Source organism: Syngnathoides biaculeatus, chromosome 17, assembly GCF_019802595.1.
Source record: "Syngnathoides biaculeatus isolate LvHL_M chromosome 17, ASM1980259v1, whole genome shotgun sequence".
NCBI classification, from domain to species: domain Eukaryota; kingdom Metazoa; phylum Chordata; class Actinopteri; order Syngnathiformes; family Syngnathidae; genus Syngnathoides; species Syngnathoides biaculeatus.
This window is the reverse complement of record NC_084656.1, coordinates 19,486,458-19,501,892: the sequence shown is the minus strand read 5'-3', so window position 1 is coordinate 19,501,892 and position 15,435 is coordinate 19,486,458. Positions and strand designations below refer to the sequence as shown.

General features: G+C 42.5%; 1 protein-coding gene across 2 annotated transcripts in view; it reads left to right on the top strand.

The window, feature by feature from the left end:
- pdlim5b (PDZ and LIM domain 5b) overlaps positions 1 to 15,435 on the top strand; it is a 52,899-nt gene that overhangs the window by 31,053 nt on the left and 6,411 nt on the right. For both annotated transcript variants that reach the window (XM_061801003.1, XM_061801004.1), the window contains 5 exons: positions 776 to 806; positions 1,576 to 2,087; positions 9,335 to 9,483; positions 10,675 to 10,702; positions 12,818 to 12,981. In XM_061801003.1, coding sequence (XP_061656987.1) covers positions 776 to 806; positions 1,576 to 2,087; positions 9,335 to 9,483; positions 10,675 to 10,702; positions 12,818 to 12,981 — 884 coding nt within the window. The remainder of the gene's footprint in view (positions 1 to 775; positions 807 to 1,575; positions 2,088 to 9,334; positions 9,484 to 10,674; positions 10,703 to 12,817; positions 12,982 to 15,435) is intronic.

Here is a 15,435-nt window from a genome sequence, read left to right as displayed (position 1 = left end):
GCTAAAGTACAGTACGTCCACGCGGATACTTGATCCAGTCGGGTCCGAGCCGTCAAATCAGAGAGACAGAAAGCAGAGGAGGCTCGCTTGAGCAGATGTTCACGGGACCACCCCTATTCCTGTTTGTTCACTTTGCGCTGAGAAAAAGCAGATAGGGTGTGAATCCGACCAGCTCCGCCACTTTGGGCCGCTGATGTCACGTACGCATCATCTTCCTGACGGAATGTGCCGTTTGATCTCGACGCCCTTTGCTGTTTTCTTTGGCCCAGCGTGGTGTTGGTCCGTAGGCACGCTGGAAAATCAGCTTTGTCTTTATTAACCGCTAAGTGGAAACAGTAAGTCGAGGTGCGCACACGAGTGACATCAACTTCTGGCCCGAGGGTGAGGCTCCCTAATAAGCCCGTGTCGTAACGGAAATGCATGAGACTGTTGACTGTTTTCCCGATATAGCAGCGTGGGAGGAGAACCGTACTGTAGCTACAAGGATGGGAAATAGCCTTGCTTAGTCACTTTGTTGTCATTTCCAGGTTCCAAAACATTGCTCATTTGGTCCTGTGTGATTATTTGTACAAAACCAAGTGCAATTTGTAGTAATTTGACAGTGGTTTTATAACCTTGGTATGAGATGTACTTCATGGGTGACTAATCCACAAAAAAAAAAAAAAAAAACAATCAGAACTCTATTTCAAAGAAGAATTTCAACCACGGTTAATGCATTTTGTCCTTTGTTTATTGAGAGAAAATGCTTATTTTCATTTTTTTGTTGTTTTCACAGAGCCTCGGGTGCTGCCCAAGGAGGGTCTAAGGTACGCTGTCAAATATTAGCTTAAATTCATCTTCACGCACGGTAAACATGTGCCCTTCTGAGTTGATAACGTTGGTGTGCTTTGCATGCTCAACTGACCGCGAGGAGCCACATTGTATTGTGTCACAAGTAAATCTTTTATTTAAAGGAGACATATTATGCATATTTTTCAATTCGGTCCTTGCTTGAAAGTGACTCTTGAACCTCATCCAGTGTAGAGAATTTGAAAAAGCGAAATGCTAACCGCTACACGGTTAGCCATTGCAGTTAGCGTTCACATGCTAGCGATGAGCATTTTTGGTCAAATATGCTAACTACCATTCAGATCACGCATATCTGTTATATGTATTTTACACATCTGTTTTAGAAATCACTAACAGACACTCATTTTTGCCAGTGTTTATTTTTACACTGCGTTTGTCCGCAATAAATGTCAGTACGAAACATGGGTTCTGGCCCTGCAAACATGGTTCAGGACGGAACTTTTTGTTTGGTACTGGTGGCGCTTCGAGTTAGAAACTTTGTGCCAAACTTTTTTTGAGGTCAACTGAGCCAAGTTATTGGATCCCCCCCCCCCCCCAGATCTAGTAGATCAAACCCGATTTGGTTATTTAAAGTCACTTTTCCATAATATGTGCCCTTTGAATATGATCACAACTTTTGAGTTTGATGTGATGGTTGCCTGTGAATGCCACTTTCACGTGCATTACCGCAGTTTTGTTGCGTGTTTGCATTTACTGCATGGTGTGTGTCCCCCCACCCGGATCCAGGTTGAACCTCAAGAAATCATTAAGCCCGTCCCAATCACCCACACGGCTCCGAGCACCACATACACGAAGCCATCAAGTCAGGCGGCTCCCGCATACAACAAAACAGCCCGACCGTTCGGGGGCGACAGAGGCTCGCCGTCGCTTTCCTCTGCCCCGGCCGCCCCCAAGGTGGCCTTCATCCCCTCCGAATCGTCAGCTTTCACCCCGGCTCAACCTCTCTCTCAACCACAGCACCCTCCCTTCCCGATCAAGTCCGCCCTCACCACGTCAGAATCGTTTCCGTCTCCCCAAACTAGTCCCGCTCGCTCCGCCATAAGCTCCCCGTCGTCCTCCTCCTCCAACTCGTCCTCTCCCGCCAGAGTGACGGCCCCTCCCTCCCACCCCACTGTGCCTCAGCCCTCCGTCTATAACTCCCCCATCAATCTCTACTCCAACAACAACGCCTGCGAGGTGGCCATGGGGCAAAGGCGAGGCCTCCTGGAGAGCCAGGGGCTGTCGGAGCATTTCAACGGGTAGGTACTGTCAATCACAGCCTCATTGCGTGTTCCCCGTTTGTGGTAGACAACGACAACATCCGTGACGGTGTACCGCATACCAACAATCACCGCAAATGTGACCATTTCCCTCACTTGTGATCAAACTCAGCAAAGGCCAGATCATCAGATGTCTCTCAAAATTACCCAGACTTATTATCTTGTTAATATATATTTTTCTTCTTCCCACCCCGGCTCGGAACAAATGGAAGTGTTCGTTATTTACTACGGTAAATCCTCATGTTTACGGTCAACACGGCATTCTGCCTCACGACAGGCTGCAATTGTGAGGTGATATGAAATGACAGCCAAATAATTAAGCAACTGATTATGATGAGTTTTGTATAATGTCCCTCACGAGTCATTCATCACAATCAAAATGACTGAGCTAACAGTTATCCTAGCTTCTTCTACTTTTTCTGCGGCGGTAATGGATAGACTGACAGACGAAGTTAGACTGGAATCCCCTTGGACCATGATGTTCGCAGACGATATTGTGATCTGCAGTGAACGCAGGGAGCAGGCGGAGGAACTATTAGAAAGATGGAGGCACGCACCAGAAAGGAGAGGAATGAAGATTAGCCAAAGTAAAACAGAGTATATGTGTGTGAATGAGTGGGGCAGAGTGAAGCTCCAGGGAGAAGAGATGGCGAGGGTGGATGACTTCAAATACTTGGTCAACAATACAGAGCAATGGTGAGTGTGGTAAGGAAGTGAAGAAACTGGTCCAACCGGGGTGGAACAGTTGCCGGAAGGTGTCTGGTGTCTTATTTGACAGAAGAGTCTCTGCTAGGATGAAGGGCAAAGTGTATAAAACAGTGGTGAGGCCAGCCATGATGTCAGGATTAGAGACGGTGGCACTGAAGAACCAACAGGAACCAGAACTGGAGGTGCCGGAAATGAAGATGTTGAGGTTCTCGCTTGGAGTGAACAGGTTGGGTAGGATGAGAAATGAGCTCATTATGAACGAGTTCCGTGCTGGTAATGTAACTCAAATTTCCTTCTAAGTCGGATTTCGCCGTTAAAGTCAGAATTTCAACTACATTGAAATAAAAAATGAAATGCTGTAGTTACCATGACTGCTGAGAGGTGGATGGAGAAGAGGAAGGGGAGGCTACGCTTGGCTATTGCCAAGGAATCTGGTCCTCAATTCATAACGGAAGCAGCCTCGCCATCTCGACAAGTATCAAAGAACCTTGTTTTGTGATCGCTGTATCCGACATGGGAACAGAACCCTTCACATGCGCTAAAATACGGGCTTTGGCTTGAATAATTGGGACAACGGTCAAACGAGTGAAGTTCATCGGTGTCTCTACTTTTTCTGATCTTGAGCTTTATTTCCATAGTGATGGATTTTCTGGTGGCTGCAGAATAGGGAAAGGGAGCTGCAATATACAAGGATCCAGTTCTTTCCGAAGGATTGGATTGCAGTAGACAACAAGGACAGCCTTGCAAAGGTTGCCCGGTTAGGTCTAAGGTGGAGTAGTTCGGATTTCACACCGTCGTCAGTCCAGAAGGAGGAGAAATGAAGATGTTGAGGTTCTCGCTCGGAGTGAGCGGGTTGGATAGGATTAGAAATGAGCTCATGAGAGGGACAGCCAAAGTTGGAGGTTTTGGAGACAAGGTTCGAGAGAGCAGACTTAGATAATTTGGACATGTCCAGAGGTGAGAGGGTGAGGAAATTGGTAGGAGGGTGGTAAGGATGGAGCTACCAGGGAAGAGAACGAGAGGAAGACCAAAGAAAAGGTTGATGGATGTTATGAGGGAGGACATGAGGACAGTTGGTGTTTGAGAGGAAGATGCACGAGATAGGCTTAGACGGAAAAAGATGACACACTGTGGCGACCCCGAATTGGGACAAGCCGAAACGAAAAGAACAAGAAGAAGAGTCTTTCTTCTATGTATTGGATGCCATGTGGCACCATGACGCCTCTCACATGTGACTCTCGGTAACTATGACCTAAATCGTTAATATCTGTGGTGCCGCGTTAGTCATCTCCAGTACACCGCACAGTATAAGAGCATTAAGCACGCACAACTGATTTTTCTGTTTTGTTTTGTTTTTTGCGCAGATCATAAGAATCACTTCACATCTTAAAAATTGGTGCACGTGTTACCCCGCTTAAGCGTACTTTAGTTGGGGGTTTTAGTGACAGCTGTGGTTAAGAGGCCACATGTTACGCTACCGGAGAAAATAAAACATGCTACTTCGTTTTTGTCTGGCGTCACGCTCCCATTTCCCCTTTTTCCAAACACATCAATCACCGCCAATGTTTCCTCGCAAGGCACAATGCACGTCTTGTTGAAGTATTCTGCGGGGGTATTTGGTCCTGGCAGTAGAACACAGTCTGGACTTCATGCTACCTCGCCGCTCCTTTGGCGTTCGTTTTTTTTTTTTTTTTTTTTTTGATTGAAGCCAATCTTGGCAACTTCTTTTAGGAACACGCGGGAGTGACTGGACTCTCCTTCAGTCTCTGTAGTGGGTTTAATACTACCCTAATAAATAATGTCTGTAAAGATTTTTTTTTTTTTCCAAGAATTGAGTCAGACTCTGTGGACAAGCACATGAAGACAATACTGTGAAAGTTAATAAGTGCCACCAGGATTTGGATTTGAAATTCCACAGAAAACAGGATTTGAATTTGAAATGTAAAGTGATCACATTTTCAATTGTTGTATTTCAGTGTAACTTTTCAATGCTAACAATTCAAATTAAAGTCAAAAATTCACTTTATGTGCCACCAAGCAGGGACACCATATTTTCCGCACTATAAGCCGCACCGCATTATAAGGCGCACCTCCAATGAATGGCATATTGTAAAACTTTTTCCATATATAAGGCGCACCGCATTATAAGGCGCATAGAATAGACGCTACAGTAGAGGCTGGAGTTACGTTACGCATCCGTTAGATGGAGCTGCACTAAAGGCTCAACATTGATCCATATATAAGCCGCACTGGATTATAAGGCGCACCGTCGGCTTTTGAGAAAATTAAAGGCTTTTAGATGCGCCTTATAGTGCGGAAAATACGGTACTTCAGGTCAGAACCAAACAGCCAGCCAATCCAGTTACGCTTTCTTAGTATGTTACGTCATGTGACTAAGAAAGCGTAACTGCGATTGGCTGGGTGCTCGGTCCTGACCTGAAGTAACCCTGCTTGTTGGCACAGACTGTGAATTTCAGACAGCGAATTGTAGCCGGTTGAATTGCTAACATTGAAAAGTTACACTGAAATACACTTATTAAAAAACTTTACATTTCAAATTCAAATCCTATTTTCTGTGCCATTTCAAGTCCAAATCCTGGTGGCAAATATTTACTTCCAGACAATACTCCGAAATATCGGGGTGATATATTAGCAATAACTTTTGTATACAGAAAGTTTAATCCATTTGTTCAGTACTTTGTTTCATGGCCCATATGTTACTGTTCTTATGCAGAGTACATGTATTTTAAACATATTGACTTTTTTTTTTTTTAATAATTGGCACCCCACTTGGCGAGGCGAAATCAACAACTGTATTAAATATAGAAAATTATTTCACTGTCATTGATTAAATCCAACCAGTCTTAAGAGCCGTCAGTGATGAAACAATAAAGCTATTGTTTTTTTCTTTTTTTTTTGACAAAATAGCCCTACTTGGATGCATCAAAACAAACTATTTTCACTTGTCACTATCCAAAAAAAAAACATTTTGACTTTAATTCTCGAGGCAACTGAATGCTGCGTGGCTCCCACAGGCAAGGGAAGACGTTTTATGAGACTTCTTGGGCAGTTGAGGGTTCAAAAGCACGAATAGATTAGTTCCCAAACTACCTTTGACCTTATAAATCTGTAAATCGTGCATAAAAATAACACATTGCATTGGGAAATATTTTTTGGGGTGTGTAAATTATGAAATTGCCGTAGATGGGGGCAGTAGGCCCCACATAAATGAATATTTATTGTTGAAACTTATTGAATTCAGCCAGGTTAGAGAACACAACCCCCCCCACACCACAATTTTTCATACATCTGAGAATTGTGCCTTTGATGACTTTGATCATATTATTGGTATGCGGGTTCCCTGCCTTAGTGAAGCAAAGGTCTTAAATTTTTCTATATAATATTACAGTTTAATTACAGTTTTTATCGTGTATGAAGCAGATGTTACCGTTAGAGTCCAACGACAATACAAATATTTTAAAGTCTGGATGAGCGCCCCTGTTGTGATTCATTTCAAGGATTTTGAAGTCCTTGGACCATCCTTTGTTCTGTGTTAGTGAACAGCAGATGAGGTTGTTTTGACCTTGCCGTGAGAATAAAGCTCTCGAAATATAGAAATACGTAGCAATGGATTTGAGTCATTCGGCATGAACGTTAATACCGAGGCGGAAAAGTCAGCGTGCACCCTTTTAGGTTCAAATATCAAATATGAAACCTCAGCTGTGTATTTTTGGGTGAGTGAGTTTTTCATGTTTTTTTTTTTTTTTGTCTGGTGTCCCACGACCACAGCTTTCAAGTGGGCAGGCACACTTTTCGGGTAAAAATCCATATATCAAAACAAATATCATCATATCCGCATCGGGGAAAAAAAAATTAGTTTGTTCCATTCATCGTTTTATTTATTTTCAGCTCAATGGCCATCTGTTGCTGCATGTGTGCATGTTTTGTTGTTGTTGTTTTTTTTTTTTCCCCCTATGTTCACATTTTCTCAGAAGGGCCTTTTCCTTTCCCCAAACGCACAATCTGCGCCCCCGACTCGCCTCCAGCGTTTCCAATTCTGTCCTTTTCTTTGCCCGCAGGTGGGAGGAGATTCAGACAAGTTAGTCCCGTGACTGATCATTGATCTCGTACAGTAACTTCCCACACGTCCGATGTGGTTTATGATTAACAGCAGCATGTTTGCACTTTTTTTTGTGTGGGTGAGTGTGTGTGTGTGTGCGCGCACGTATTTAGAAGCCCGCCGGTGTATTTGGACCGCGTAAACGGATCGCAATCTAATATCTGTTTGATGACATTCACAAGTGGTGGCGTCACCACAGGGTTGGAAGTCTTTCTGGTCATCACTGTTTATGCTCCTCAGATAAATGAAGTCTGCCAGCTCTCCTTAGTTAACACGGATATTTGGTTTGGAACACATTTTGGTGGTCTCGGCATACTTTTTTTTTTTTGTCTATGTGAGTGTCTCAGTTTAACTGTTATTTAGATAAGTTTAGAAAAACATTTGCCTTCCGCCAATCGATACAAAATTGCCGATCGAAGCGGGGCGGACAAAAGTCTTCAGTTTCCATGTCATGAAGTCAGCCATTTTGCTTTGCGCCAGCCATCTTGAGCAAATTCCGAGGGTTGTGCTTTGGTGGACAAGCGGGGAATTCCTCCAGTTTAGATTATTTTAGATGGGTAACGCTAAATCATTAAAGATTTTTGTTGCCGGAGCGAGTACTAAAACTTTGATCACCATTCAGGGAGTCATGTGAAGTTGGAAAAAATGATCCCCCCCGACATCAGTTCCACACAAATCTTGTGCTCCAAATTGAACAGAAAATCAGCCATTTTGGGCAAATGTCACATACAAACTCCGACTAGGGAATTTGTCCAAATGAGCCCCAGTTAGAAGCGGGTGTCCTCAAACAGATGGTTGACACGTGATTTGCAAAGCTTTTTCTCCTATGTAGTATTTATTGTGGGTGGAGCATGACATTTACAGTAATTTCAGGCCTACAGAGCGCACCTGATTATAAGCCTCACGCAGTACGTTTGTAAAGGAAATACCATTTGGTACATGCATAAGCTGCACCTGTGTAAAACCCGCAAGTGCCCGCATTGAATCACCAGATATTTACAAAGGAAGTTGGTACACGGAGTTTTCAAAGTTTTAATACCTTAGCTTAAGTTTAACATAGCAACAACATGGTAGCACGAACAGGGCTGTAAAAAAAAAGAAAAAAAATCCCCAATAAAACAGCCGCAGCAGCTACACAGTAGGAACACGGTAGCACAGGGTCAGTTAAAAAAAAAACATATCTAAATCACTAAGATGCAGTAATAACACTGCAGCAACACAGTAGCGCGGTGCTAACGCTAGCGCAGCACTAACAGGGCCAGTTAAAAAAAAAACCTACCGGTAAAAATCCATAAGACACGGCAATAATGCAGCAGCAACACGCTAGCACAGCGCTAACAAGGCCTGTTAAAAAAAAAAAATACCGGTAAAAGCCACTTCCTCGGCACATACATTCCGCCGGTCTCACTTTTCCGCTCGAGTGCCCCCTTGCGGCCGTTAGGAAAAAAATGCACAAGTTAGCTGCATCACCGCATAAGCCGCAGGGTGGAAAGCGTGTGGGGAAAAAAAAGCGATTTATAGGCCGGAAATTACGGTAATTCGTTGAGCTTTGATATACTGTACTGTATAGTGGTCGGTACCGTGCAGCCAGGCGATGGGACTCGCACACTACTTGCTCCATCTGTTTCTTAGTGTTGCGTTTATTTAGGGCCCACGCAAGCGCCGCTTCTGTTAAGAGCAGCCAGACGTGTCACGACTTTTGTTCGTCTGGCTCAGACGTGATATTTTTAACACGCTGCGTGCATGTAACAGTTAATAAATACTTGAAGAAAGCTAACATGCATGTCTTTGGGGGCATTTGGGAGAAATTTTCTGGAAAAAAAAAAAAAACCCACAAAAGCAGAGAGATAGCGTCATGTAAATAAAAAAAGAGGTTCAAACCAAGAACCTCTTGCTTATGAGCCACTGACGTGACCCAACCTAACTCCACCGTGCTGCTCATGAGAAAGGTGTTGCAATTCAGTTAAAAATTATTAAATTTTTAGGCGGTTCTCGTCTGGCATCTCATGAGTTTGTGCAGGTGTACGCTTTGCTTTGAGAGTGAAAAGTGGCACACATTATAAAGCACTATCGCCATCTTGTGGTGGGATACTGCCTTTGTCCCTTATTTTTTTTAATAATGCAGCGTATCTGCAGGTCTAAATCATAAAAAAAATACTCAGTTTGATTTTACAGAACTTAACGAGCTCATATTTAGTAAAGGAAAGGTCTTGAATTTGGATTCACACCTGCAGATATCCTGTAACTGGAATTCCATATCACTGATGTTAATAAATATCAATATGCATGTAATATAGCGCAATTAGTAGTGTGGACGCTCATTGCAGCATGTTTATGTCGTCGGGAGAAATATTATAATAGCCAGCTGTGCTCATGCAAATTTCAAATGACTGCACAGGAAAGCGTCAGACTCGAACCACGCGTCCGCCCTGAGTGAAGCCAGCAAGAAGCGGCTGATTGAAGACACGGAGGACTGGCACCCCAGGACAGGAATGTCCCAGTCCCGCTCCTTCCGGATCCTGGCCCAGCTCACCGGCACCGAGAACGGTGAGCGGGACGCCTCATCGCAATCGGACCTCTAACGTTTTTCTTTCGGTTGCGTCTTTTTTAAGGTTGGATTTACACTCCAGGTCCAAGTACCCCATTCAATTTATTTATTTATTTATTATTTTCTACGTTATAACGTGAAACGAGTATACGTTAAATCATAACGCGAATCACGTTATAACGTAGAGCATATGATGTTATAACATGAAACTTTTGCACTATAACATGAAATGAATTACGTCATAATGTGAAACTTTTCACATTATATTGTGAAACCTTTCACGTTATAACATGAAATGATTCACATTATAACGTGTAATTAACCACATTATAATGTGAAACATATGTTATAACATGAAACATCCACATTATAACGTGAAATATATCAATTTTTTTGGGTGTGTGGCAGCGATACGCTTCCGTAGTTATACAGCAAACAAATGCTGGTAATGCCCAAAAAAAAACACTGGCAAAAAACAACATTTTGTGATGTTTTTCCTGACTGCGAAAATAGCAAGAATGGTGCTCTGGAGATCCCAGATGGCAAATATGGAGTCATACAAATATTGAGTCTTATATGACATGATGCCGGTTACTTCTTTATGTTTGTCTATGGCGGGACGGTGGCTCAGTTGGAAAACCGTTGGCCTCACAGTTCTGAGGTCCCGGGTTCGATCCCGGACCCGTCTCTGTGGAGTTCGCATATTCTTCCCGTGCCTGCGTGGGTTTTCTCCGGGTGGGCACTCCGGTTTCCTCCCACATCCCAAAAAACACGCAACATTAATTGGACACTCCAAATTGCCCCAAGGTGTGATTGCGAGTGCGGCTGTTTGTCTCCATGTGCCCTGCGATTGGCTGGCGACCAGTTCAGGGTGTACCCCGCCTCCTGCCCGTCGACAGCTGGGATAGACTCCAGCACTCCCCGCGACCCTCGTGAGGATAAGCGGCGAAGAAAATGAATGATTGGATCTCAGATTTTGATTCTTATCTGAGGATATCCAATTCGCCGCCTTTCATTTCCTCTTTATGCTGCGATAACACATGTGGGGGGGACGTGTCGCTTAAAATATTCAGCGTAAATCCAGTCTAATGTGACAAGGATTTGGACCCTGGATGTATGTTCGGAGTCCCCTTAGAATTTAAGTCAAGTAATAATCGGTAAAATGACATTTATTGGTTTCTTTTTTGCAGAGGAAGCTGCGGATAACAACGGAAAGAAGTAAGTATCTTTTTTTATCCCGGTATTCCCATCTCACGGTCCATCTGAGTGCATCTCGCCTGATTTAATTTCATTTTGCGAGAAATCCCTCCGGAATTGGAGGGAGTATTTGTCTTTACATTTTTTTTTTTTTTTTTTTTTTTAAATCGGAACCTTCCCTTGTAGCCGACCGCCAAAAGCCATCAACGTGTCACTGACCGAAAATGTAATCAAAGCGGAATTGCCAAAATCAGCACAGATCATTTGCGTTCGCATCCAAAAGCAACGAAACAGGCAAGAATCACTCCGATGACATCATCACGTCCTCGGCTCCTCTTTCGTTTCTCTCCTTTTTCCCCTCGCCAATCACCCTCCTCTCTTTTCTCGCTTTCCCTCTTTTCTTTCGGACGAACGCATCAGGGCCAACAGGTTGGACCCGGAAGTGGTAGAGCAAAAGTACAACCGGCTCAGGGATTGGCATCACGGCGTCTCGGCAAAAGTGCTGAACTTGTAGCCGGGCCCACGTTTGGAGTTGGTGTTTTATTTATTTGCATACAAGCGTGATACAATTGATAAATGTTATTTTCAGTCTCCGATAAACAATCTAATTATTATAACGAATGAATATTTTGTTTGTATCGGGAGCGTGTTAAGCATATATTCTTTGTTATGCTATTTTTCACTTCCTCTTCACACTTGACGTCACTTCCTGTTGAATTCCCCTGCATCCGTTTTTCTCTTTTATCTTCTGCACTCGTCGTCTATAACTGTCAATTCTTTATGAATTCCTCTCAATAAACTTATTTCTTCTTTTGTGTTGCCGTGGCTTCATCTTTTCTTCCCTCTCGATGGCTGTGTGACTTTTTCAATTTTATTTTGACGTGATTTAGCCTGAAACTTCTATATGTTTAGTAAGATGACATTTCCAATATGACATAAGAGATTTTTAATTTGACAATTTATAGTGAGTCATCATTCCCATTCTTACTGACATGGCATTGTATAGTCAGGTTTTTTTGTTAATAACATAGTTTATAATAAGAGATCACAATTAATAAGACAATTATTGTAATGTAGTTAAGAACTTTTGCAAGATGTGGTGTATAGTGTCACTATTTTTAATATGAGATGATCTCACTTTCAGACATGGTTTTGAAATTAATTTTACATTTTTTTAAAAACAATTCACATTATTTAGTACAATATTTTACATGACATGATGCACTGTGAGGCCATGCTCAGGCATAATCTATTATATGACAATTTTATACAGTGGATATTAAAAATGTACACACGCTTGCTCAAATGCCAGCGTTTTGCAATGTAAAAAATGACACCAAGATCCTTTTTTTCTCAACTTTTTTCCACCATTAATGTGACTCATATTCTCGATTGTATTAAAACTGATTTTAAGAGAAAATATTAAAAAAAAAAAATCCCCAAAGTTGTCGGGAAATGGTTATGTCATTGGTTTATTCTGAACACCGCAGCATCCCTGTTATAGGAGGGTGTGAACATTTGTGCAACCACAATTTATTTCAGTGGGTTATTTGTAAATTCCCTCCTGGACAAAAAAAAACAAAACAATTTGCACAAGTTTTGGGTCACATTATTCATGGGATTTTTTTTTGAAATTATTTATTTTGGCCTCAGTTTTTTTTTTTTGTCCCGCATGAAAACATGGAATTTGGCCAGGGGTGTGTAGACTTATCCACTCTAGATACCGTTAGCCTAGAAAAACGAGGAAACAAACAAAAAAAGAACAGATGAAAAGGCATCTTAGTTGCCTTGATTCAATTTTTAAGGTTTACTGTAATGTTGATTTTGCAGAATATAAACAAACATGAATGCGGAAAAAAAATGGAAGCGCACTCGTATTTTATAATTTTTATTGACACTTCAATCCCTCGCTATATATATCTCGTGTCATTTTTAAAAAGATTCAGTGCATGTCATTCCGAACCTGCACGTCTCAAAAAGGAATTGACAGCAGTTTTTTACCAAGATGTGACCCCCCCCCCCCCCAAAAAAAAAAAAAAAAAGTATTTTAAAAGGGAAGGTTTTGGACCGAGCTGAACCTTGCATGTGCGAGAATGTCCGATCCGATTTATTCTGAGCGTGTTCTTAACCCCCCAGCGATGCCGTGGATAAAACCGTGGGCAGTGCGCACAGCTCGGCCACGGCGAAAACATACTCCAAAGTTCCGCCTCCGAGGAACGGAAACGTCGCGGCTGCTCCACCCGCTTTTAAGAGCCCCGCGGCCCAGAGCAAGGCTTCCTACCAGCCGGAGGCGCCGTCAGGTACTCTACGCCGCTCTTTCGCAAACTTTGTTTCTTCTGTGACCAACTCAAAATATATCGTTTTCTCAAGAAAAATAGAACTCTATAATATTGCACTTCAAAAAAAAAAAAAACATATAGTCATGACAGAATTGAAGTGAATGTCAAGAATTGGACATTCTGTGTGAATGTTGGCCACCGGGGGCAGCATAATACAGAGATACGGTTATATATGGAGCAGCCACAGAGGATAAAAGTTCTTTGCAGAAGATAAAGAACGTATGCTTTGAATACTGTTGAACTGAACTGTGTGGAAAATATTGTGAAATTTAAACTGCTTTATGACACTGTGGTGATGGTTGCTAACTGTGATCCCTTAATTGGCGTTTTCCAATATGTATTAGTATTAATCCAGCAGACGAAAGCAAAATTATGAAGTTGTTTTACATGCAGAATATGTAATAATCTTTTTTTAATATTTAGTTGGCCAGTAAACCTCGACTGGGATTGGCGTTAAAGAGCTCAAAGCCTCTTCAGAAAAATTGTTCACCATGTGCCGAAAAACTGCTTGTTGTGAACTGATTTGAGTTTAGTTGACGGCTCACAAGTGAAAGCACAAAAAAACTCCCAAGTCGCCTCACTCGTATCTCAAGGCGCTAAATTTGTACATATGCATGCAACCGATTTAAACTTCTTTACTTTTTGGTTACATTTCAGTTGTATATCATGTTTAAGATGTAAGAGTACTCTTCAACTTTTATGTGCAATATACTCATATTTATTTCATTTAGGCTTTTCTAATATTCAAGCATCGTGTTCAAAATATGTAGAATGTTACAGTGTCGTACAATCATAAATGTAGATATTCTTTTAATAAAATGTCACGTGTTTTAAAAAAAAATGGGAACCACTGCTCAAACACAGGTGTCAAACTCAAGGCCATGGGGCCAGATCCTGGCTCGCCCACGTGATTTTACGTGGCCCGCGAAGCCAAATCTCGTGTCAATTATTCTCTTAAAAATTTGGACAAAAATTTCAAATTGTCATTTATTATATGTGATAAAGTTGAGATATTGTAAGCATTTTTGTGTTGCCAAACATGAATAGTTAAAAAACAAATTACCCTGGATTTCTGATTCCAAAAGTAAATAAAAAAAAAATGGATGATGTAAATCCGATGAGACGATTAAATATTTGTATTGTTTCACAGTCATAACGGCCCTCCGAGGGAAACCGGAACCGCATTGTGGCCCGCGAGGAAAAACGAGTTTGACACCCGTGCTCGAGACTAAACAAAGTGTAGTTAGTCCTTCTTTCCTACAGAGGGTGCTGTTGCACTTCCAACCCGGCTATCCATAACATTCCCAGCAGGTTTAATTCACTGCACAAAGACTTGTAAAGATTATGGCCTCTATTGAAAAAAAAAATACTCCTTAATGAGGTCCGATTATTGGCTTCCCTCCAGATCCCTTTTTAGTTAAATACACTGTGAAATTAAGAACGCATTTGTTTATTTACGCCGCGGACTCTCCCCGGACCTCGGCGGGGGGTCCGCTAATTGTTGCTAACGTAGCGAGGCCCCTCGTGGAGCGGCTGCCGAGGGAGGCCGCAGCCCCCACTTTGCCATCTTAACACGTACTCCGCTTTATGTCAGCACACGCCTTCAATATGACTCAGTAAATGTTATGCAATCCATGGCGTGAAAGTTTTGTTTGTATTACTCATAACTTGCTTTTTAAGGGTGTGCTGCCAGGAAGGTTTTATATACAATTTCTGTGTTGCAAAGACAATTTACTGCTGGAAATAAAAATTATTATGTTGAAAGTTTAGAGCGTCAGGTAGTTTTGAGGGATTTTCTTTGATCCGCAAAAAAAAAATTGAAATATGAACGCGACATGGTCACCGTATTGTATATTTAAAACAATCACAATCCATGGTTGGCGCGCAGTAAATACATAAACGTTATATTATGTTTGTAATTTGGCGTGTTGTCAGTGGTCAATCCGTCCATTTTCTTAGCCGCTTATCCTCACAAGGGTCGCGAGGAGCGCCGGAAGCCTATACCAGCCGTCAACGGGCAGGAGGCGGGGTACACCCTGAACTGGTCGCCAGCCAATCGCAGGGCGCATCGAGACAAACAGGCACAATCACACCTAGGGGCAATTTAGAGTCTCCAATTGATGTTGCATGTTTTGGGGACGTGGGAGGAAAGCAGAGTGCCTGAGGAAAACCCACCCAGGTACAGCGAGAACATGCAAACTCCACACAGCCGGGGCCGGGGTTGAACCCAGGTCCTCAGAACTGTGAGGCCAACGCTTTCCAGCTGCTCCACCGTGCCGCTGTTGTACGCGCTATTCCCCAAGAAAATCAAAATTTCCAGTAACAAGGAAACAAGTTTGCTTTTTTGTCTTGCAGCTGCGGCTATGCTGCTTGCGCCCTCTGGTGGTGTGATAAGTATAGCGAGGGGAAACAGAC